The following is a 23,657-nucleotide window of genomic DNA, read 5'->3' as shown; positions in this document are numbered from 1 at the left end:
TGTCAATGATGAATACTGACTGTTCAGAAGATTAATAATAGGCAGAGACGATTCTAAGCAGGTTAGGTTCAGTTTTAGAGGTATTCAGCACTTATGCACTTACATTTCTCAGCCATTACAAAATATAACAATATCCTTAAACTTAATTTAGCAGATTCTACATTCAGTTAGAAATGACAAACAAAATACAGCTTTTATAAGCACTATCAACCTGCAGTCACATTTAATAATAAGCTTTACAACATAACTATTTAACATCACACTACAAAAACTACAATATCAGCACTAAACTCCTAATAGTCACACTCCATTAGAACAAAATATCTTCCAGCAGCAGAGTGGACTTGAAGTCACACTTAACAACTCTAACAAACGTACCACCGCTCAACTACTATCGGTCACAATAAGGAAGTGTGTCAGGTGTACTACTACAGCTGTGGCATTTCAGAAGCTCTCTTGAGCAGTTTGCCAACAGACGGGCACAAGAGAGCCACATCTTCCAGAGCGTCTTTGGAGAGCATGGCGATGTCCACGTAGTTTGTGGCTATGGCAGTGTCAGAGTGTTTACGTTCCAGTAAAAAGTGATCACCGAAAGCTGCTCCAGCAGAGAGACGCTGAAAGACGTTTCTACCTCTTTTGTCCAGGCACAGATTAACCTTGCCAATTAATATCAAGTACATTCCAGTGGCAATGTCTCCCTTTCTGTAGATAAATTCTCCTAAAAAAAAAACGTTACATTAAAATGTGATCACAGTTGTTCAGTAAAGCTGGGCTGTGAGTTTGGAGCCGGTCACAGATAACAAATGCTCACCAACAGGGAAACAGCGGAAGAGAATTCTGGTGGAGAGTTCCCTCATGACAGCTTCTCTTAGGTGGGAGAATAAATGATGCTTCTTTAAATGCTGCATGCAGATTCTGAAATAGCATCAAGATGTGCAACATAAACACCTCACGAGTACTGGTACACAGCGTGGCCTTTGGACTGCTCACTAGGAACACCTGTCTACTACCAGATACTGTAGGAGTCTGTTTCACCTTATAACCTCACAACCTGACTTTAAAAAAATATTCGAGGTTATTTTATAGGGATGCACCAATATGCTTCAGTGTCAAAGCTCTTTTTTCTCCCCACCTTCAAAATCCAATCCAAAGTCTTCCTGACTGTCTTATATCTCTGATTGTTTCTGTACTTTCTTGGTTTGCTTTTTCATGTTGTGTCGGCCAATATGGAGATTTGCTACACCCAATAACCAAATTCAAAAACATTTTAATAAAACTTTGAATAGAAAAGTACATTGTTATTTAAAACGGGAAAAAATGGTGGATACGATACCATAGATGTATCATGCACCCCTGCTACTTTCATCTTAATGCTATTAATTACCACAGACAATAGTTTGCTTCATCCCTGGTCTATAACAACATGCTGCCCAAAAACCTTTTTTTCTTTTTTTACCTTGACACAATGTCCATTTTCAAACAGCGGGGGACGCCTTTGAACAAAACCTCTGCGCATGTCCCTTTAGTGCGGTTCCACTGATAACTGTAGAACTGCGTCACACGATTTTGTAATGTAGATGGGACTTTCTCATGCATCATGTGTTCCTGAATAGTCTGGAACAGATAACCATTTTATGCAGAAATAAATCATTACAATAAATCTAATACTCTACAACAACAGGTCCACTCTCCTGCAGAGTTCAGCTCCAACGCCAATGAAACACACCTGAACAACTCATCGAGGTCTTCAGGACTACTAGAAAGTTACTGGCAGGAGAGTTTGATCAAAGTTGGGAGAAAAACTGAAGGAAAGTGGACCTCGAGGGCAATATCATACACTTATTAAATACAGTAGCACTGTCGCTCTCAAAGATGCAGTGTTTACAGTTACCTGCAGTTTTTCCTCAAAAGCTTCCTGCAGTGTCATCTTGTTTGTTTGTGCAGCGACGAGAAGTCCCATTTTATAAATCACTTGACTTTTAGACAGAATCATTATCATAACACATGCAATCATTTCTCCAAAGTTTGATGCCGTTATGTCACCATAGCCTGTTGTTGTGTAAATCTGTAATATCCAGTAGGTAGCGTATCTATACATTTCGGTGAAGTCATAGAACTCTGCAAAGGAAAAACAAAAACTAGTGCAGACGGACAGTAAAACGTAGGTTAGAATAACAACAAAACATAATTCACTGCAGAACCTTGAGACAGTTTGAAGCTTTTCTTGTTGTTTAAGCAATAATATATGAGCGAACGTGTTAAATTGTGAATATACCCTAAACTAAAAGGCACTCTTACTAAAGAACAAACCATTATCACTTCCAAGGCATCCAAGTACTGCTGTTTGCAGACACATTATAAAGATATCAGAAGTGTCCGGAAGCATCTTATGGTATAATGACTAAGAGACACGGTCGGTAAGTATGGAAGGCCAGAGAATTAAATATCACATGAACAGACAATATACTTGTGGACAGAGCTGGGTAGTAACGGATTACATGTAATCTGGATTACGTAATCAGATTCCAAAACTCAAGTACTTGTAATTAGAGTAAACTACTTTTTAAAATACTCGTAATCAGACTACAGTTACTTTTTTATGGATTACATGATAATAAGTTGCAGATGGTAATAAGTTGCTCACAATTCACTGATTCTCCTAAATTTCCTTTTTTTTAACGTTTATATTTTTTTCCTATTAAACCTGCCACATATATACGTTCGTGATTCTTCAAGTTTTTCCGGCGGAAAGGGGGAGGGATGTCAGAATCCTGCTCAGAAAAAAATTAGTAACAAGATAATGGAGAATGGAGGGGAACACAGCATTTAATATGTTCTTTAATATATTTTTTGTAATGTTGATTTTTCTTTATTGTTACTACCTCATGCACATCAAGTGTTTTGAGATGAAATATTTAACTTAGATACAGTGTTTAATATATAAGCAATGTTATTGTTGTAAGTTTCATGTTCTTTAATATTCATTTTTGTAATATTGTTTGTCTTTTCCTCATTGTTACTATGCACTTAAAATGTTTTGAGATGGATAGAAATTCCATTGCTGTGTGAATTTAGTCTTTTTCAAAATTCATGTTTGCAATGTAGATATTTTTTCACAGTTTTTCATTGATACATTCATATACACTTCTAGTGTTTTATTAGATTAAATATTTGACATGGCAGGGATATTGCCGTGAATTTCATGTTTTTCAATATTGTTTTTTGTAATGTAGCTGTTTTCTAAATGTACTTAATTATAAGTAAATATCCTTTAAAATCATTAGATGTGATTTTGTTTTATTCAGTGTTACTAGCAAACACTAACAGCAAGGTACATTGGTGTTAGTATTTTTTTAAATATTAACTGTCCATACATTGCATTTGAAAAATAAGCTATTGTGGCCCTTGTTGGTGAATTAAATATATTTTGTGGAATATATATATATATATATATATATATATATATATATATATATATTTTTTTTTTTGTATATGTCAAAATAGTACAAGATTAGACTAATTCAATATATATGATATCAAATAAGGGTTAGCACAAATGTAATATAAATGTAATCCAAAAGTAATCAGATTACGTCACCAAAAATGTGTAATCTAAGAGATTATATTACTGACTACAAATTTTGTCATGTAATCTGTAATCAGTAACTGATTACAATTCATAAGTAATCTACCCAGCTCTGCTTGTGGACAAGTTATGTAGATATCAATACTATGAAAACTTAACTCAAACATGTAATAGTGTAACCTAATGTCAGTAACGAATGTGTGATGCGTGTAATAATACATACACTGATCAGCCACAATATTAAAACCACTGACAGATAAAGCGAATAACACTGAATATATATCATTTCAATGGTGCTTGTTAAGAGGTGTGATATATAAGGCAGCAAGTGAACAGTCAGTTCTTGTATTTCATGTGTTGAACGCAGGGAAATTTGCCAAAAGGGCCAAATGGTGATATCTAGACGACTGGGTCAGAGCATCTTCAAAATGGCAAATCTTGTGGGGTGTTCCCACTATGCAGTGGTAGTACCTGCCAAAAGTAGTGCAAAGAAGGACAACTGGTGAACCAGCGTCAGGGTCATGGGCACCCAAGGCTCAATGATAAACATGCGGGGCAAATGGTAGGACGTCTTGTTTATTTGTTGGTTAATAATATGTATCTCATTACACTTGTGTCTTCATTGTGTCGATAATATAGTAAGAGGCTTTTGTGTTGTGAAGTTATCCAATATCCCACAAATCCTTCAGACTGGTCAGCTATCAAACTCCTTTCAATTTACATTTCTTTTTAATCAACAGTCTTCTTTGATTGTTCTTTACTGTTATGGTTAGGGTTACTGTTACTTTTTATTTACTTTTTTGACTGTTTACTTATGTTAGTCAAGGTTTTTCATGTCGTAATATTGTTTTTATAAGCATTTTCCACATTAAATGTGCTGTACAAGATCAGACTTAAATGTTAAAACTTATCAAAAATAAATGGATGTTTTGAGTTCAGCATGTTTTTAAACTTTGATTCCTCATGACTTGACTCCTATGTTGTCAAATTGTCCTATTTTAAATTTTTTCCCTACCTGTTTCTGCAACCCATGACATTATTCCATGACTCTCAACGAATGAAACACAGAGTACTGCCGCACAGTGGATAAAGAGGAAGGAGTGTACGAAGTACTTGATCAGCCTAATCAACAGAAGACTGAACACACACAAAAAACAAGAAAAAAAGGGCGAATGTGACTGTTTTACAAATGAAAATTGTACTCTAAGGCAATATTTTAAATACATTTACATTTAATCGCTTGCATTTTTCTAAAATGTATATCAAGCTAATGGAAAAAAATCAGTGAAAGACAAACTTGTTTGTTAATGATTGTTCTTCTTTCCACATAAATAGTATGAGTGAAATAATGCGTGGCAAGTGTGCAATCCGGACATAAATAAGCATAGGCAGGAATTTTGTCGGATCCCTTTTCATCTGGTGAAAAATTATAAGGCCGTATGGAAATGAAAAGACCATATCAAAGACAAATCCCACTTTCCTCTTCATGTAGTTACGGGACGTTGATCTGTATTCTGAAATAAAGGTCCCACTGTCATCATAATAACAAATGCGAAACTTCAGGAAGATCTGAAAGAAAGGTGGGAGAATTAAGTTTCATGAGGTCTACATGCTTATAGAATCTCTGCTATAATATATGCTTGTGGGGAATAATCTTGAGTTGAATGTACAGTAAATCAGTGATTATTTTTGCTTACCTCAATTATCTGAAGTAACTCAACACCCATTGTGAGGATGAATAAATAATATTCAACATCAAACACAGTGGGCTGCAGGGAAAAAGAGCAAAGAGATAAAATGAGAACCTTTTATATACTTAGTGTTTGTGCCAGTACTATTGCAATTATACGACGCTACGCCAATACGTTTTGTGCTCAAAAAAAAAAAAAAAAAAAAAAGACTTTATTCAACAATTTGTCTCCTCCGCATCACCCTGGTGCATTCTAGAGAATATCTCAGCTGCGTCACGCCGGAACTGTTTCCTACGTTGTTGTATTTGATCTGAACGAAAACAGTGTATCGGCATGATGCAGCTGATATATTCTCCAGAATGGCACCAGGGTGATGCGGAGGAGACAAATTGTTGAATAAAGGGTTTTTTTTTTTTTTTTTGCACACAACAAGTATTCTCGTAGTTTTGTATAATTGCGGATGAACTACTGATGTCACATGGATTAATTCACAGATCTACTTGCTACGTTTCTGGACTTGGGAACATTTCAGTTGCATTGCTGTCTATGCAGGGTCAGACAGCTTCAGATTCCATCAAAAAAAAATCTTAATTTGTGTTCCAAAGATGAACGAAGGTCTTACAGGTTTGCAACGACACGAGGGTGAGTAATTAATGAAAGAATTTTCATATCTGGGTGAACTAACCTTTTAATATATGTTCTATTAACATAATTGCAGTGCATGCTTTAAAGTAGGAATGATTTTGATTGGCTGTCAATTTATCATTCATCAGCTTAAAAAAAATAAAAAATAAAAAATAAATCGGTCTGAAAGTGATCTAATTGAATGATCTATGAGATGGTTCCTCTGTGTCGTTATTGTTATAGTTGGTGTGGACCGTTTTTTTTTTTTTTTTTTTACTTTATGTTCATAGTTATAGTTCTCGTTGTGAACGGGCCTTAAAGGGGTCATATGATGCGATTTAAATTTTTCCTTTCTCTTTGGAGAGTTACAAGCTCTTGGTGCATAAAGAAGATCTGTACAGTTGCAAAGACTAAAGTCTCAAATCCAAAGAGATATTCTTTAAAAGTTTAAAAGTTTAAAAGTCTATAAAAGTTAAGAGTTAACCGCACCACCCTAAAACGGCTCGTTCTAACATGCCCCCACATCTCTACGTCATGATGTGGAAAGATTTGGATAACGCCGCCCAGATGTTCACACAAAGAAAGAAGGCATAACTTTTATTCTCTCTGTTGCCACCGCTGCCATGTTGTGGAGTCGCTGTGTGTTTCGTTGTGAAAGCGAAGCTACTTTGTTTGTTCTTCCAAAAAAGGACACAACTAGAAATCAGTGGTTAAGTTGTATTTCAACACTGTTCCAGAACAGTCCAACCCAAATATTCAGATGTGTGCTGCACATTTTATGGAGGATGAGGACTGTTTCCTGAACCAGTAGCCTGCAATACGCCTGCAATAGACTGTTTCTATAAAGTTGGGCAATTCAGACTTTGCAAGGACGGTCTGCCGCTTCTGACTCACAGCCAGTAAGTTTGTTTTTTATAATTAAGTAATTTGCCAATGATGATTCAAACGTGAATTTTGAGCAGTACAGTAGGCTTGTTGTTTGTTGTTTCTCAGATCACAAATGCAGACATGGTTTTATATTTACGCAGCACGATACACAACGCAACGCGTAAAAATACCGTATAAGTCATTATAATCAGTAATTATGTCCCCACTGGATGCTACAAATGCCTCATTTGTAATGGGTTTTATTGGTTTTGTCTTGTCTAGTGATGTCCGGATCACAAATGAATCTTTCTATTTAACCGGATCTTCTTAGTGAACCGGTCGAACCAGTTCACCAAATCTGTCTGAAACGTTTGAAATGGTTCGTGTCTCCAGCACGCACTAATCCACGAATTACTTAAGTTATTCGGTTTATAAACGTGCCTTTCACTCCCTCTGATGCGAAATAAACCAATATCCCGAGTTATTCAATTACTCCTAACAGTACATTGACTGAACTGCTAAAAGAGAACCAATGATGGGCTGTGCACGAGCAGAGCAGCTGGACTGAGTCTCGTGCTGCTGGAAGACGGCATCACAGTATGTTAAGGGGCGTAACATTTCCGTCACACACTTGAGGCATTCGGCCAATCACAACGCACTGGATAGCTGGCCAATCACAGCACACCTCTCTTTTTCAGAACGATGAGCTTTGTAAAAATTTACGCATTTCAGAAAGGCGGGGGGCATAGAGGAGAAACAATAATGTGTTTTCTGAACCTTAAACCACATAAACACACTGCATTACACCAAATACACAAAATAATGTTCTTTTTAGCAGCATCATATGACGCCTTTAAGAATTAGCCGTAGTAATAGTGATGTGCAGCTCTTTTAAAATGACCTTTTGATTAGACAGAAAAAAAAAAAGATTTGAATCACTGTCCATCAGATAGTGGCACCAAAAAGTATTTGGACACTTTTGAACACTTATGATACATTTTTACATATATGTATTTCATTGCACTACCTCTAAGAGAACTGATAAAATGCACAAGAGATACCATACACACCATGAATGTTATTGCCCAGAAAAAAATGGTGATCAGCAGACAGGATGTGTATTGATAGATCACTCGAAAATTGCTCTCAGGATCAATGGTTTTGTTGTGAATTCTTCTCATTTTGTTGAAAATCTTCAAGAAGAATTGGATGAGCACTGATGAGATGGATGTACATAGTCTAGTGCCCAAAGAACGTGAACGGAGTTCAGCTCTGTGCTCTTCCTCAGCCATGTGTTCTCTATACAGTTTTACAGCTGTAAGAGACAGACATCATATTACATATCATGTTTATCAGATGAAAATGCAGTCAAGAGAAAGGTGACAGATGGATAAGAATTGCAGGTGTGTAAATGACATACTATACAGATTCTATGATAAACTGCCTAACGGGAAAGAGTGGTAACCAGTGTGTAATATTCCCTAATGACCAGTGTGTCATTTTTTCCAGAGTTTACTCTATATAAAAGCAATATTTAACCTACAAAATATCTTAGAGAAGAGCATAACTAAAGAAAACTGTAATTAATTCATTCATTACAGAAATTTCCATGACTTTTCAAATCCTTCAGGTTTTGCAGGAAAAATTTACTTTTCAAGTTAATCAAGATTATGATGCATAATATTAGATTCTTTGTTAACTAAATACACAATTTCTTTCTTATTTCACATCAGAGTTTTACTGTTGGTAGAGGTTATCTAAGCCAAATGGCATGATGAAAGACTAATGCTATGTGTTATTTAATGCGAGCAGTAAAGAAATTTCTGGTAGACTGAATGTCATGTATTGTGTGCCTGATCTTACATAAAAAAAAAAAAAATGCATCGGTTCAACATCAAACAACTTACATCCAGTCCGAAGGAAAGTCTCTCCTGCAGATCCAGGCTTTTTAAAAGTGTTTATCTGAAGATCTCCTTTGTGTAACTGGTATTTCATCTCATCAGCTGCACTTTGCATCTGCTTGAAAATGCTAGGGTAATACATCAGTGCTTCATCAAGGCTTTTCTTCGATAACACATACAATTCACAGTTTGTTGCAGCTCTGACAAAGAAATGGGGAAAAAACAAGCAACACATACAGCATATTTGCTAAATATTTCATTACACTTTTAGTTTATGTTCATTGTCTGTTTAGCATTTCCTTAAGTCTAGCGTTTCATTAGCTGATTTTAATATAATAATAAACTGTATTTTTATAAGTGTCTTTAAAGCAGTGGACACAAAACAAGCAATACATTGCACAATAAATGAAATAATAAAATAAACATCAACAATGGCAACCTAAAAAAAAATGTCTTGAGTTGAGCTTTACAAATGTCACGGATCTGAGCTACCCTAAAGCCTGTGTTATACTTTCCATGTGCGCGAGGGTCCACGTGATGTAAAAATCGTCATCGGAGGGTGTACGCGGAGGCTCTTTGCGGACATCCACGCGTCTCCCGTTTTTATTCAGTAGGTTACAAAAGCACCAACTGTGTATGCGCTGGAAATATACACACCACTTTCTTGCTCTCCACATTTCTTCTTTTTCTGTGATTAAGCAAATTACAACAGACAGAGCAGCTCTTCCTCCTGCATGGTTGTTTCTATGTAACTGTTTCTGTTTTTACTGTTCGAGCCTATCTACTGCGCATGTGTGAAACACGTCCGCCAAGCGGACCACCAGCATACACTTTCAGTAGTATAAATACAAGTAGTCCGCGTCCGTGCTGTCCGTGTACGCGTCCAAACTGGAGTATACCCGAGGCTTTAGTTCATGAGGAAGTGAATTACAAAGGGGTTTGAGATAAAGCCAGCAAATTGCGATCTGTGATTAGGGGTTTAAGGAATTAACAATAAGTATAAATGTGGAGCCAAGCCATGTAGTGCTTTGTATGTCAGCATCATAATTTTAAAAATCAAAATGGAATCTGACTGGGAGCCAATGCAAAGGCTCCAATATAGGAGTAATGTGATTGCATATCCTGGTCCCAGTCAGGATCTGTAATCTGCATACAAGGAAGGCAGGTAGAGACTTGGAATTCGGCGCAGGATTTTTATAAATGAAACCAACACACAAACAAGAACAAGAAAAGAACAGGGGAACAAGAGCATTACAGGAAACAATGACCGACAAAGGACAAGTGAAGCAGAAGGGCTATATATAAAGAGCTGAATAAAGGAACTAATCAGTAACCAAGGGAACTAACAAGGAGATGGGTGTGGTTCAATGAGTGTCCATGACAACAAACAAGGGAAACAGAGGAGCAGGGAAACATGAGGGGAACAAGGCAACAGTAAAACACAGAACTACAAACTAAGAGTCAAAGGCACAGACGCAGGGAATATATGACAGAATCTTGGTGGCAGAATTTTGAACCTATTGCAGCTTCTGTGGATTTTGATCAACTTCTCAGCTACAGAGAAATGTAGCATAGGACGCAATTGTCACAATCCTCAGTCACCAGTAAAGTGACCATAGAACTACAATTCCCAGCATCCCCTCTGGTTCCATCACCACAATTGCCACGGATCACCTCATCAAGACATATAAGCAGTCACTCTCTACTTCTACAATGTCTGGTCTCGTTTTTCCCTAAGGAGATACATCCCTGACTAATAAAACCTTACAATACTTACCTGTCGTCTTCTTATCTTCAGTTCCCATCGGTCTTCTGTCTTTTCAGACCAGCCAGCACTTGCAAAGAAAGGGACTGTTACTCATCCAGCTAAGTTTCTCCAGTCATTCTGCGAACGTGTTTACACACCTGCTCACATCACTTGAATTTCTGACATTCCTGCTAATAAAGACTTGGTTGTACGTTACAGTACCTCTGTGGTGTCTTCTTCTCTTATTATGACAGAAGACAAGACCTAATACAAAATGGACTCACTGGGAGTTACGTTGAGACCCGAGCTTATCCTCTGCACTATCATTCAAGATGGCAGGAGGATAGAGGACTATGTAGAGGGATTCCTAAAGTACGGTTACCTGACGGCATGGAAAGATCATATCCTTATCAACTGCTTCATCAATGGACTGGATGATTATGTCTGCCATTGCCAACTGTTGCCAGAGAAAAATGAATATGGGAAACTAGAACAATTTTTGGACCTCGTTCTGTGGCGGTGTGGTTCGACATATTAAGTCGGATCATCAGTTTCATCATCTCGTGACTACAGTGCGACCATCACAAGCTTGTTTGACTCTGCCTGTCCTGATTCCATTATAAAGTCAGCTCATGTTAAAGAACTGTCCAAGTACCCCACTATTCCCTAAACCAGGAATGTAACATCTCTCACCTTCTCCGCGCACAGAAGGCTGTGTCTAACAGTGCGGATTTAATGTCAAAAGTAGCTTATCCATCTGTCATGTCTGTCAAGTCAACGCTGAAGAAGATTGCCACTCTCTGGTCCTCTTGTCTAGAACCCATTCCAGAATGTCAGCCAAGTCCAGAGTTTGCTAAAGGCTTACTGTTCCATTTAACAGCAGCCCAAAAGAGGTGGGTGAGGAAGAAGAGACGATTTCTACCTCAGAGGGGGTTTGTAGCGGGGCCTTTCTCTGTTCTATTTGAAGTTTTGTCCCGTGACAGGGGTTTAGGCAAGCGCGCAGGGGGCACCTAGTGTGGGGCTGCCTTCCTAGGAAGGCATAACTTGAAACCCTTGTCCTCCTTTTTGTCATTGCATTGCTGCTGCATTCTCTCTGGCCAAGAGAGCCTGGCCAGAGCGCCCACAATGCGCCTTTTCTCACTGTCAAGGGAGGCTCGACTGATTAAGTCAGAGCGCGCTCTCTCACCACAGAAAGCACCATGAAGCGCCTGCAGACTTTGTCGACCTGACGAGCATTACAAATGATGAGGTCATTAACCGTGAGGCTCTCCTTCCATAAGGTTGCTGAGGGGGGGGTCCCTTATCCATCTGTTGCCCTAATTCATTAAAAATTTCGGCCTGGTAAGCGGAAAGGAATGAGGAAACATTAAGGGCCCTGACAGCCAAGGCCAAGGACTTGTAAGCGGCCTGGTGAACTGAGGCGGAAAAACGGTCCATTTTGTTAAACATGACCGGCTTTGGGGGAGCGAGCAGCCCTCCCTGGATGGGGTTAAGGTGCTTAGCGATAGAGGGCGAGATAGATGGCTCGCTAGCGGGGGGATCACCCATGCTGAGAACCACCATATCTTTCACTTCAAGGCCCGCGAAACCGTGCTTGAGATCAAGTGGGTCGCTCCAGTTCTGTTTCATGTGCTTCACACATGCTGGAAGGACGGGAAAGAGTTTCCTCAGGCCAGAAGGGGGACCCAGCAGTTTAAACAGGATGGCCTCCTCATCCTCTGAAACCCAGAGAAGGCCCACGTCATCATCGCTGGAACCAGTCGGTTTATCTGTAAACGGGAGGTTGTCCATGAAGTTGTTCCCTTCAGGGAACACAGGATTGAGCTGGTCAGCCCAGTTTAAGGACGTTGCACCCCGGGAAGCCCCCAGAAGCACGTTGTCATCATCGGAGTCAGAAAAGCCAAGCTTGACGCACTGAGTCACGGCAACTTTATGATGGCTCCACAGGATTAGGCAGCATAAGACAATGGCTGCAATTCTCTGGGACATGCAGTTGAGTAGGACCGTGATGAGCTGTTCCCAGCAGGAGCGGCAGATTTAGAGAGTGATACAGTATATCGGCAAAAAACTCGGTAAAGTCCGTGGCGGGCAGCCGTGGAAGGGGAACAGGTTAGATAATGCAAGAGCATGGGTGGCTCAGGATGCAAAACACAGCTAACCTTGGCTGAACAGAAGACTATCACATCTGGTGGAGGCTGATCCAGGGATATTTCCTCCTAAAGACACGTAAGTGAACAGTGAACAATCCAGCCGAACTGTGTTAGTGCAGAGATCGTGAGCTCGCGAGAAGTGAATGTCAGCTGGAGAACAGCAGTGCATGCAGGCTTTATATGCTCTCAGTGGGTGGGCCTTACCGAGTATTCGCTTCATGCTTCTGTCTGTCTAGCCAGACTTGGTGCAACTGGATGCTTCTTATGCTGTTAGGTATGGATGTCTTTCCCATAGGTGGATCTTGAGCACAAGATGATGAAAGAAAACCAAAGTATACTTTAGGCTTACTACTTAATGACCTTGTTGACTCTTGGACGACTTCCAACACGACTGAAATTTTCTCTGGCAGTAGTTGGTGGACTCCTATGGCTTTTGGAGTGACCTATTCTTAAATTGTTAAACCATTGTCCTGCTTACATCATATAAAACTTTTTCTCTCAGGAAATCCGAAGGCACCGTTTAAAAATAAATAAAAATAAACTAAAATAAAAGCAATACTAACCTTACTGTGGCAGCTCTTGGTTCTCCCAATAGCAAACTTTTTTCACCAAAATACTGTCCAGCTTTTAGTTTGAAAAGAACTGCTGTATTATCCTTTGATAAAACCTCCACTTCTCCCTTGTGGATAAAATACATCTAGAAAAAAAAAGAAATTTTTAAATATAATCATAGTCTGACACCCTAAAGAGAGGTCAAAACATGATTTCTATACAGTAGCTTTGACTGATTCTAAATTGTATATAACTGCATGGGTGGAGCAACAACATAATGTAAGTGTCTGTGTAATTCACACCCTGAGCATTAACATTAAAATGTTGTTACCCTTTTGGGCCTAGAGGGACATTCAAAATTTCAAATATAAATTGAAAGTTTTCAGATGCACAATATGTTTCCAATGTTTTTGTAATAATAACCTCTGATCCATAGTCATTTTTCTTATATATGAGATCATCGGCTCTGAACAGGGATTGGGAAATTCTTCTGGCTAATAAGCGAATGAAGCATCCATCAGTTTTTAACTCCTCCAGACACTCCTTTGTTAACATCGTCTCAAAAAATGGTCCCTGCAAACAATACTATGTAAGACTGAGACTGACATGACAGATATTATTTTCAGCTCATTAAAATAATCAGCCATTTCAATATGTATTTAATTCCATACAAAAAGAAAAAATAGCATGTGGCTTTTGTCTACTGTACAAGATCAAGCAAATGAAGTTGTCATTCATGTTATTACACTGAGTTTCCCTGCTTTGGTGATTGCCACAGGAGACAAAGGACGTGTCTCAGATTCTAATGTTTTCTTGATCTGGAGATTAAGACCAAACACCTAGAAAAAGAGATGAAAAATTTACGTAATTAAGGTGCCATTCTACAGTCATGATTACAACAGTAATAGTCAAGAGTATATTTTACCTTTCCTATAAAATCAGCATAAAGAACTGTTGATATATCACCAACTAGTGAAGATGGCAAATACTCAGTCAGTTTATCCTGGTCAAATCCTTTTGTGAGTTTCCATCGAAATACGTAAAATCTAACTACACTGTCATATAAAGTCCCAGCTATTTTGTGGCTCTAAAAAAAGAAAGAAAAGAAAAATGAGCAATATAATATATTATTTACAGCATGTGCGTCGCTAGGCCATTTTTAGGGGAGCTATAGCGATTAGCTCCATAAACTACACAAATTAGTGATCGCCTCAGTCCCCTTTAAATTTCATATGAAAACGTCGGCAGACTTTGATCGGCTCCTCCCCTTTCAGCGCATTCTTTTTCAATCTGCAGACCGCAGCGGCACAAAGCGAGAAACAGAGGAGGACTTTGTTTATCGATAGATTGTTAAAATATCTGCATCTGTGCAGTTCTTTGTCATAAATCCAGTTTACAAAATATCATGGGGGAGCAATAATCGGTTCCCCATCTACTGTAAGTTTTCACTGTGTTCACCCCTCATCACACCACAGCTGTTTCCTCCAGCGAAAATGAAGCACATGCTTTATAAAATGAACACATGCTTTATAAAATGATCATGTTGCCATTTCATTTGAAAATTTAGCTTACAATATAATACATATTGCAGTGCATGTGGCAAAGAGGTTTGCATACTTGAGCTAAGGAAAGAGGTTTTTACTAGAAATGCAAACTGTAAAATTTTGTGTTTGTACAGTAAACAGGTGGTGTGTGTGAGATCATGAAGACTTGAATTTGGCTTATTCAGTACTCAAATGTTATTCCTATCTATGCAATACAGTGGTATACTGCAATAAGTTTAGTATACGACCCCTATTAATCAAACATGTTTTATCTTATTTACAGGCCTATATATTTTTATTAATAGGCGATTATTATTATTATACCCTTAAAATGAAAATCCTAGAATCACCCCTGGTTTACAGTATATTGTAACATTTCAAACATTCGAACATGAACACATTATTTTGAAGGATTTCATTTGCCTAAGATGCATTACATTGGGTGCATTATAACACAAGGTGTTCTAAGTAGATTGGCGTAATGGTAGCTGAAAATGAGGCTTTGCAATAAGAAAAAAAAAAAAAACTTCAAACAGTATTAACTTACAATATTGTTTTTGATTGTATCATACATTGGTTATTTTTCTAACTTTGCTCTATGTTTCACTATGGGTAATCGCTATAGGCATTACCAGCTGCAGAAGCTCTTATGACACCACGTATGTCTTTGACAGAGAGGTCGGCCTAAGTCCAGGCTTCACCCCACCTATGCAAGTCAGGTCAACCCCTGCCAAAGTAATTTTGCGCTTTCTTCCAATGGGAGACTGCAGCAAGTTCTCTAGGCACATCCACTAAATTGTTCAACAGGTGACCCATCACTGGAATTTGTCACCAAAATCAACATCAGTGGGACTGGATTATGTTGCATAAATGGCTGCCCACTGCTCCAGGTGTGTGTTCATGGTGTGTGTTTGTTCACTGCTGTGTGTGTGCACTTTGGATGGGTTAAATGCAGAGCACGAATTCTGAGTATGGGTCACCAAACTTGGCTGTATGTCACGCCACTTTCACTTTTTTACCCCATGTGCATCATGTGTATAGCCCCAAATGTCTTGTACTTATTTGCTTGTAAATAATAAGATGCATTTCTGTAGCCCTGACTTATTTTAAACTTTAATTTTGGCAACTCCTGAAATGGGCCATACTGACATTACCTGAGCAGTTGAAGAATAGGCTATAGTGCTCATTCAAGAATGTTCATTTAATGTTTGGATGGAGCAAGAACACCTGAAATGCATATGCAGATTCAGTCGAGTCATAAAGTTTACTCTCTTTAACTTAATGCTGTTGAACTGAATTTACAAAGCAAACTATGTCCGTCATCTTAGATTGATGCAGTTGCTGATGAACATGCTGCAGGATGACTTACTGCGTGATGAAGCCTATAAGAATGCAGCTATATGAGCTTAAAATTCAAGATATGAGGGCAAAAAAAAAAAAGCCTCTGAATGGATTTGACTTTTATTTATAACATGCTATAGCCTAGATTAGCAATATCACATGACACAAGCAAAAGAGCTGATTTTTCCTGAATATCAGCACAATTGTAAATGTGATATTGATTTTATACAATAGTTCAATAAACAATAAGTTATTATTGTTACATTTTAGACACAATATTGTCAGCTATTGTGCAATTTCAGCAGCGAAAATATTTCCTCTAAAGCCCCTAACAGAACTGTTGTGCGTCTCTAATCAACACACAGAGGTGTTTCATTACTGAATGAATCTATGTTTTTGAACAAATCGATTGAGCCAATGATTCAGTGAGCCATTCATACAGACAGTAGGCTTGTCTGAGATGAGAAAAGTCTGTGCAGCACCGATCACTGGTGATCACCGCAAGATGCATGCCGGTTAGAAATGTATCCGAGCGGTCCGCCTTGCTCTGATGTCACACTGACATATGGCAAAAAATCTCTCGCGACATCAAGTCGGCCGTGCAGTCGGGTGCAGTTGCTCTCCCCCAGCTGATTGTGGCTAGAAGGCATACAGCAAAAACCAGAAGCTAACAATAAATCAAATTTTCTACCTATTAGGTTGTGTTTTATTAACATCTACATACATATATTGATGTGCGCATGCCCAGTAGTTCTAGCCGTATGCCATCTAGCCTTAACCCCCCCAGCTGCACTGACCAAAAACACGATGGGAAATGACTTGCTGACGACACAGCTTAATGCTCAGGGGTTCAAACAACCATGATGTTGCGTTCTCTTCTAAAACATTTTATTTTCTTTTTTTTATCTGATATCTCGATTTTTTTTTAATTATGCATAAATATTAAAAAAATCTATGACAGTGTAATCTCTGTGTGATATATTTGATTGTTCTTATATTTCTGAAATATACTAAAAGTTTGTATTAAAGTAAAAATGGATGATAAATTATAAATACGTCTTTCGAATGGAACTAAATAGCAAGTATTTTGAGTGTCCTGTTCATTATATTTGTTTTCACATAAAAGCAACAGAACTGAAATTATATCAGCAATACAGCGCATGAGTGTGAATAACACGATATCTGCCGTTGGTCTCATAGGTATCTACTTTGAGAGGTCAGGACTGTCCGTCCTGACAGTGCTTATTTCACTCCTCCCCTCACTGCAGCCGCCTACTCTTGCCTACATTACAAGCGAGGCTAGCTGCATCTCAAACGAGCCTAGTCACTTTCTTGAATGAATGACTGAATAACTCACTCATTAAGACAGCATTTGCCAAATGCACCACTGGGTGTGGATGCTCTAGCCCCCCCATGGCCAGGAGTCCTTCTATACGCATTTCTCCTCTGAGCTTAATTTCTGCCACTCTAGCCAGAGTGAGGAAAGAGGGTCTGACATTAATACTGATAGCTCCATGCTGGCCATTCAGACACTGGGTGGCCATCATGGAGCTTTTTATTATAGATGGATGCGCTTTCTTTGACATATTTTGGACTATTGAAAAATAACACCCACTCATTGCCACTATAAAACTTGGAAGAGCCACAACATTGGCAATTGGATTCGTCTGAAAGAAGAAAGTCATACACACCTAGGATGGCTTGAGGGTGAGTAAATTATGGGGTAATTTTCTTTTTTGGGTGAACTATCCCTTTAATGTAGACCCCAGGTTCTTTAATAACAAAGTAAGGTGTTTCACCAGCACTTCCCTCTTTGCATTGGATCAACTAGACTGATATAGGTGGGGTGAGCCTGGTCACAAGGCAACCTATTTGTCAAAGACAGACATGGTGTCATAAGAGCTTCTGCAGTTGGTCACGCTGTTGTAAACAGCACATTCCAGGGCCCAGTTTATGGCGGGGCCCCTCTCTGATCACAAGAGTGCACAAAGGTTTGCTACATTTTGACTGGGATCTTGGTGGGCTAATACAAACTGTCCAATGCCATCAGATAAAGATGCTAGGACAACAGCCAGACACCACCACCTCTGGTCTCAAGCCTGGAAAGTACAGGGCTTCTCATTGGTCAAAATGCAGTTTCTGCCCTAAAAATTCCTTAGGACCTCTGGATGCAGCAGTAATGGGTGAAACAGAGAGAGATGGCACAGATCCATCCAAATCCATTTATAACTATGTTTTCAAACCTTAAAACAAATGCAAACTACAACACACCCATCTAATACTTATTCAGAGAAATAAGTATTCTTAGTGACAGCGATGTGTAGTGCAAAATCTTACGCAAATCAGAGCTGAATCTTTTTCCATCATGTTTGGACAATGCATTCGTAACACTGCCAGAGGTATTCTAGTTGTGGTTTGGAAAGTGAGAAATGCACAGGAAAACTTTAGTGACACTTATTTAACTTTGTGTTTGGACTATGCAAACAAGTTCCACAGTAGGAAGGAAGAAGGGTGGGCCACACTGTGTTCCCCTGCTCTGATGGAAATAGCCAATCACAGCACAGAAATGAAGACGTGCCAAATTTCAATCTCCTTCTCATTGGAAAGGGATAAAGGTACCCTTCCAAAAGACACTCCTTGTTCTGAGTCTCATTCATGTAAGGAGAGAGACACTAACAGACAATTCATTCTGGGCCTGCAGGCCTCTACAGGGAAGACAGCAACAGACACAACTGTTCTGAGTCTCCTGTTCAGAGAGACAGCAACAGATATGAACACGTTCTGAGGAAAGAGATATTCTACGTTCAGAGTCTTCGTCCAGCGAGATGACAACAAATGCAGCAGGTCCTGGGTCTCCATCCTAGAGAGACAAAGCGGATTGAACAAGTTCTGAATCTTTAGCCCAGGTAGGCAGGACACATAAAGACAGTTCCAGATTATAGGACCCTTTGGTGCTCCAGGAGATCAGCATCCTACAGCGCTTCGTTTCTTCCTCATGTTGATAATACAGTAAGAGTTTCTACAAATTAGATATCCCACCAATTTTTCTTATCTGATGTACTCATAACTGCACGTAAAGGGACACATGATCTAAAAATGAGTACCCACCACTACATTATTTCACCTCAAAAATCACAACAACGCCCAAAGCGATTCTCAAAATGAAACCTTACACTGTTATCAAAGAACACAGGTCTACGTTAAGTAACCCGTCATTATCAGTAAGATGAATTTCTTTAAGTATTTCAAAATGTGTTTAACGTTTATCTCTAATAAACAGATTGTGTGAAAATAAATACCTTCAAGAACAGTTTCATGCTCTCAGTTTTCTCTGTGTAAGCAGCTCTCATAGCGTCTCTGTTCGCCAACATAGCAGTAACGGTGCCTGATAACCAGCCAGTAAACAGCATCGCAGCAATCATGATGAAAGTCATGCCAATTTTCTGAAAATTTGGTTTACACACAAATAAAAGTCAGTGGCTAGAGATGCATAAAGCAAGCAAGGAGTCTATATACATGCATAGGACATAAAATGTGTAATTTATGGAAAAATAGGCTTTGTTTTGTAAGTTAAAAAAAAGAATTCCATAAAACTATATTTCTCAATTTACTGTAAGGTAAAATACTGCAAAACCTGTCAAGAAAATTTCAAGGCCCAATTTCATCAGAAAACCGAAGGAAAAAATAGAAAAATATAAATTATTTTCACCATCCCCCATTCTAATTATAATAAAGAAAAAGCCTAAACAAGTTTTAGATAAATTCATCTAAAATACCATTGCCATTAGAGATGGATAGATGTCCCCAAATCCAACAGCACATATTGTTGTGGTTGCAAAGTACATGCTGGTTAAATACAACTGCTGGAAAGTAACAGTACCTGAAAAAAAAAAAAAAAAAAAAAACATCTATTATTTCATATATCATTTATTTCATTTCATTTTTTTTTTTTTTTTTACACATATACAGATTTATTTTTAATCTATTAGATATATGAAAAAAAATGATAAAACATATTCAGTGATTAAAGCTCTGAAGAACAATACATACCAAAATCGACATCAAATGATTTGTCCACATGTACCACCCACGACAATGGTGTACAATTGTGCTTTATCACTGGTAAAAAATAATCACTGATGTTACCATGAAGGTCTGCTGCAGGGCATGCACTTGCAAAGGCAATACAAGTGGCAAAGTGCACGGAAAAAGCGGAATATAGCAACATCATCAAAACAGTAATGATGTTCCTTTCAGCAGCAATGTCAGCTTGCAAGAATGAAAATGCAAAGGGAATGCGATATAACTGGAAAACATGTGGAATCCTTAAGTATGCATAATGATGTAATGCTTCATTATTGGCATAAAATCCATTCTCACTGAATGGTGAAATCACAATCCATCCCACAAGTTCCCAAGGAAAGCAGGTTATGAAATCCACGAGGAACCCGGTTTTGACATAATGATGTGCTGTTTCCAAGGTGTCAACTTTGAGATCATTATCTTCATAGAAAGCAACATGCATGCGAAGATAAATGTCCACCCAACAAAATAATCCAAGTATGTAACAAACAATCCACAGGTCCATTCTGAAGTGTAAAAATGCAATAAGCAACGAGGTAATGATGCTGACAGTGACTGCTAACATGCTCCGGAAAAATTCCCATCTTACATAAAATGCACTGCTGGGCAAAATGGCTTTCCTGCAAAAAAAAAAGTATTGGGTACTGGGCCACGTAAAAAAATTGGGGTAGTCAATTCATTTATAATTCAATATGCTTAAGCTTCCAATTATTGAAACTATAAAATTTAATGAGTTCTTTTAATTCCTGATGTGAGGTCATTATTTTCAGAGAGACATCTTTAACAGTATCAGCAGAATTAAAACACCACAGTAGCACTGCACTTACCTCATTAGGAAAGTTGATGGGCATGACGACAAGAAGAAATATGTTATTCGCCCCATTAAAGTCCTATGGAAACGAAAACAAGAATGCACACTTAAATGTTCATTCACATTACTTATTCACTCTCTTTTTTGTATGAACTATTGCCTTAGTTTATTGGTTTAATGCAAAAAAATTGCACGTTTTTTTTTTTTTTTTTTTGTATGGAGAGCTTTGTTAATCAGGACGAAAAGAGACTATTAATTGCAATTCTTCCTTTTCATTATACAAATGTTTTATTAAAAATGTATAACACCTATCTGAGATAAGGTTCATGGGATCTCAAGAGATCACCCTCTAGCAGAGAAATTTCTAAATGTTTTGCAAAAAGTTATGACATAACGAAGAGGGGTGTAACAGTACATGTATTCTTCCCTAGCAGTCATGGTATGGTTTAGAGAATTCTAATTTGTGTGGAATTTCTATGAAGTCTACACTAGAGGAGAAAATACTGTACCAGACAGGTCAAGCTCACTGTTCACGATGCTCGAAATATTGGAAGACAAATATGTGGAGGTTTATATGAATGCATCTCTGAGAGGAACGGACCGTCTTCAGAAATGTTTCGACAGCATTGTCTTTTTTTCTTATCTCCATATAATACATTTTAAAGTCTCTACATTCTACACTACACTCTAATGCAAGACAAGCATTTGTGGTTAAAAAGTATATAAATTATAATTTTTGTTAGAAAATTATCAATCGTATTGCTAGATAAGACCCTTATTCCTCGGCTGGGATCGTGTAGAGCCCTTTGAAGCTGCAATGAAACTGTAATTTTGACCTTCAGCCCATTGGTCCCCATTAAAGTCCATGTTTCCACAAAAAATGAACACAGAGAATTTCACAAAGCCAACATCCATGAAAGAGCTGCAATTGCCAAAACTTAAATCACTGTGCTGAGGTGTCCTACAAAAACACGTGTGTGTGTGTGTTTGCATTGTCGGTGTGCAATTTAGCAGTTTTTATTCACTTATTGTAACTCCCCTTTTATGAAAAAGCACCTCTGAAACAGGGGGGTTTCATGACCCTTTAATGAAGACATATTGCCTATTTCCCACAATTCCCAGGTGTTCACATTATTTTGTCCAACCCCTGTACATGTAATTTCAGATCATCAAAACAACTTTCTGCTTACTTTGGGCTCTGTCGTTTGAATCGTCTCATTGGAACAGTTTCTTCCTCTGATCCAGCATACATTGGAATGTTTCCGAAGTCCTCCACATCTAGAAAAATATTTGTATTAAATTTATAGGTAGTTAAAATAAGCTTGCCACAATCCTTACAGCCTTTTTACACCAAAACCAGAACGGATATTCATCAGGCTAAAAAAAAAATCCTCACAGATGACAGGTAGAAGAGAGTCAAAAAGCTTTGCAAGAGAAACACTAGTTGTAAAAAAAAAAGCGCAAGATAAGCATTTATTATGAGCAGCCGCTTGCAGTCGGGGGTGGAGTTGAAAACAGACACATCAAGCCAGACACTTTCTGCTCCCCTTAGTGACACTCACGCGGTGTTTGCATACTTTATCACATTTGAAGTGAATTAAAATCCAATACTTGTCAAATACAGACGTTTCAGAAACGTTTTCATGAGCAACAGATATATACTGATTATATACTGCTTAATACAGCACCATCTTTTCAAGAATAAAGTTCAACATAATCCTGTACTATTTAAATACTAATAAAGTGGGGGAATATATGCCTTTATCAGTGTTGTATGATAAACGTGACTCAATACAACAGTGTGACTACAGTAAAAAAGCTTTTAGCTTTCTAAAGACACAGATTTGTGGCCATTATTGGAATTGAAAAGGTACAAATAAACCCGAAACTACGGTACTTTGATGCCCCACGTGACAGTCATGAGGCGTCGGCGCCATCTCAGATTTCATACCAGCATGCACTGCTTCAAGTCAGATTACGATCGGTTTGCGCGGCGCTTTATGAAGTCGAACGCACCTAACGTTAGTAATAAAACTGTCACGCCCCTGGACTCACTTCATCCCTTACACCCCCCCATCTCCAATTATCTCCCTTTAATTAGTCATCCCTTACACCTGTGTTTCTCCAATTATCCCCTGTATAAAAGTCCTAGTCTGTTCAGTTTTGTCTCTGTCGGGTCTACTTGTTGGATGTCCTGTGTTCCCATTGTGGATTATCCCTGTGATTCCTTGATTAAAGACTTTTTGCTTGTACTCCTACATATATACTATATACTCCTATATATTCTGTATGGAGTAATGTTTCTCAAAATACTCACAACATTTTGTCTTCTTGGAAAATCTACGGCCCTGAAATGCCAACGTGACTTTTTGTCTCTGTGCAATGTCAGATTCTTGGAGATGGGATTGCCTTTTCAATAATTTCTCTGCAGTCTCCACCAATGTCGTGTAGCATTTTGGCTCTGATTGGAATTCTGTAATTTGCCTAAAGGATTGAGAGTTTCCCTCATAAAATGTTCCTTAACTTAACAGAGATTTTACTCTCATGTAATTTGTTTCTTAGTTCATAAAACATACCTTTTAAGCAGGGGATATTTCTCAAGAAGTACTCTGATTTTGTCAAAATCAATAACTACAATTTCACAGCATGTCACAGCACGTACTGTCAACGTGGCTTGTTTTCCAAACAAAAAACCTGCCTGCAGGGAAAAAAAGAAAAGCTGATTAATTTAAAACACGTACATGTTGTCATCATTTACTC

General features: G+C 38.3%; 1 protein-coding gene across 1 annotated transcript in view; it reads right to left on the bottom strand.

The window, feature by feature from the left end:
* Nucleotides 1-30: 30 nt before the first annotated feature.
* The window catches only part of LOC109072569, a gene marked incomplete at its 5' end in the record, with an annotated part of 51,945 nt that continues 28,318 nt past the window's right edge, over nt 31-23,657 (bottom strand). The window contains 20 exon segments of the mRNA XM_042757428.1: nt 31-718; nt 812-915; nt 1,457-1,614; nt 1,892-2,118; nt 4,602-4,723; nt 4,884-5,155; nt 5,284-5,355; nt 7,839-8,083; nt 8,676-8,869; nt 13,130-13,263; nt 13,542-13,691; nt 13,865-13,957; nt 14,044-14,205; nt 19,303-19,446; nt 19,780-19,883; nt 20,054-20,706; nt 20,914-20,976; nt 22,088-22,175; nt 23,215-23,381; nt 23,474-23,595. Coding sequence (XP_042613362.1) covers nt 429-718; nt 812-915; nt 1,457-1,614; nt 1,892-2,118; nt 4,602-4,723; nt 4,884-5,155; nt 5,284-5,355; nt 7,839-8,083; nt 8,676-8,869; nt 13,130-13,263; nt 13,542-13,691; nt 13,865-13,957; nt 14,044-14,205; nt 19,303-19,446; nt 19,780-19,883; nt 20,054-20,706; nt 20,914-20,976; nt 22,088-22,175; nt 23,215-23,381; nt 23,474-23,595 — 3,564 coding nt within the window.

The sequence above is a fragment of the Cyprinus carpio genome, chromosome A5 (genome assembly GCF_018340385.1).
Source record: "Cyprinus carpio isolate SPL01 chromosome A5, ASM1834038v1, whole genome shotgun sequence".
Classification (NCBI taxonomy): Eukaryota; Metazoa; Chordata; class Actinopteri; order Cypriniformes; family Cyprinidae; genus Cyprinus; species Cyprinus carpio.
This window is presented reverse-complemented; position numbering and strand designations above follow the sequence as displayed.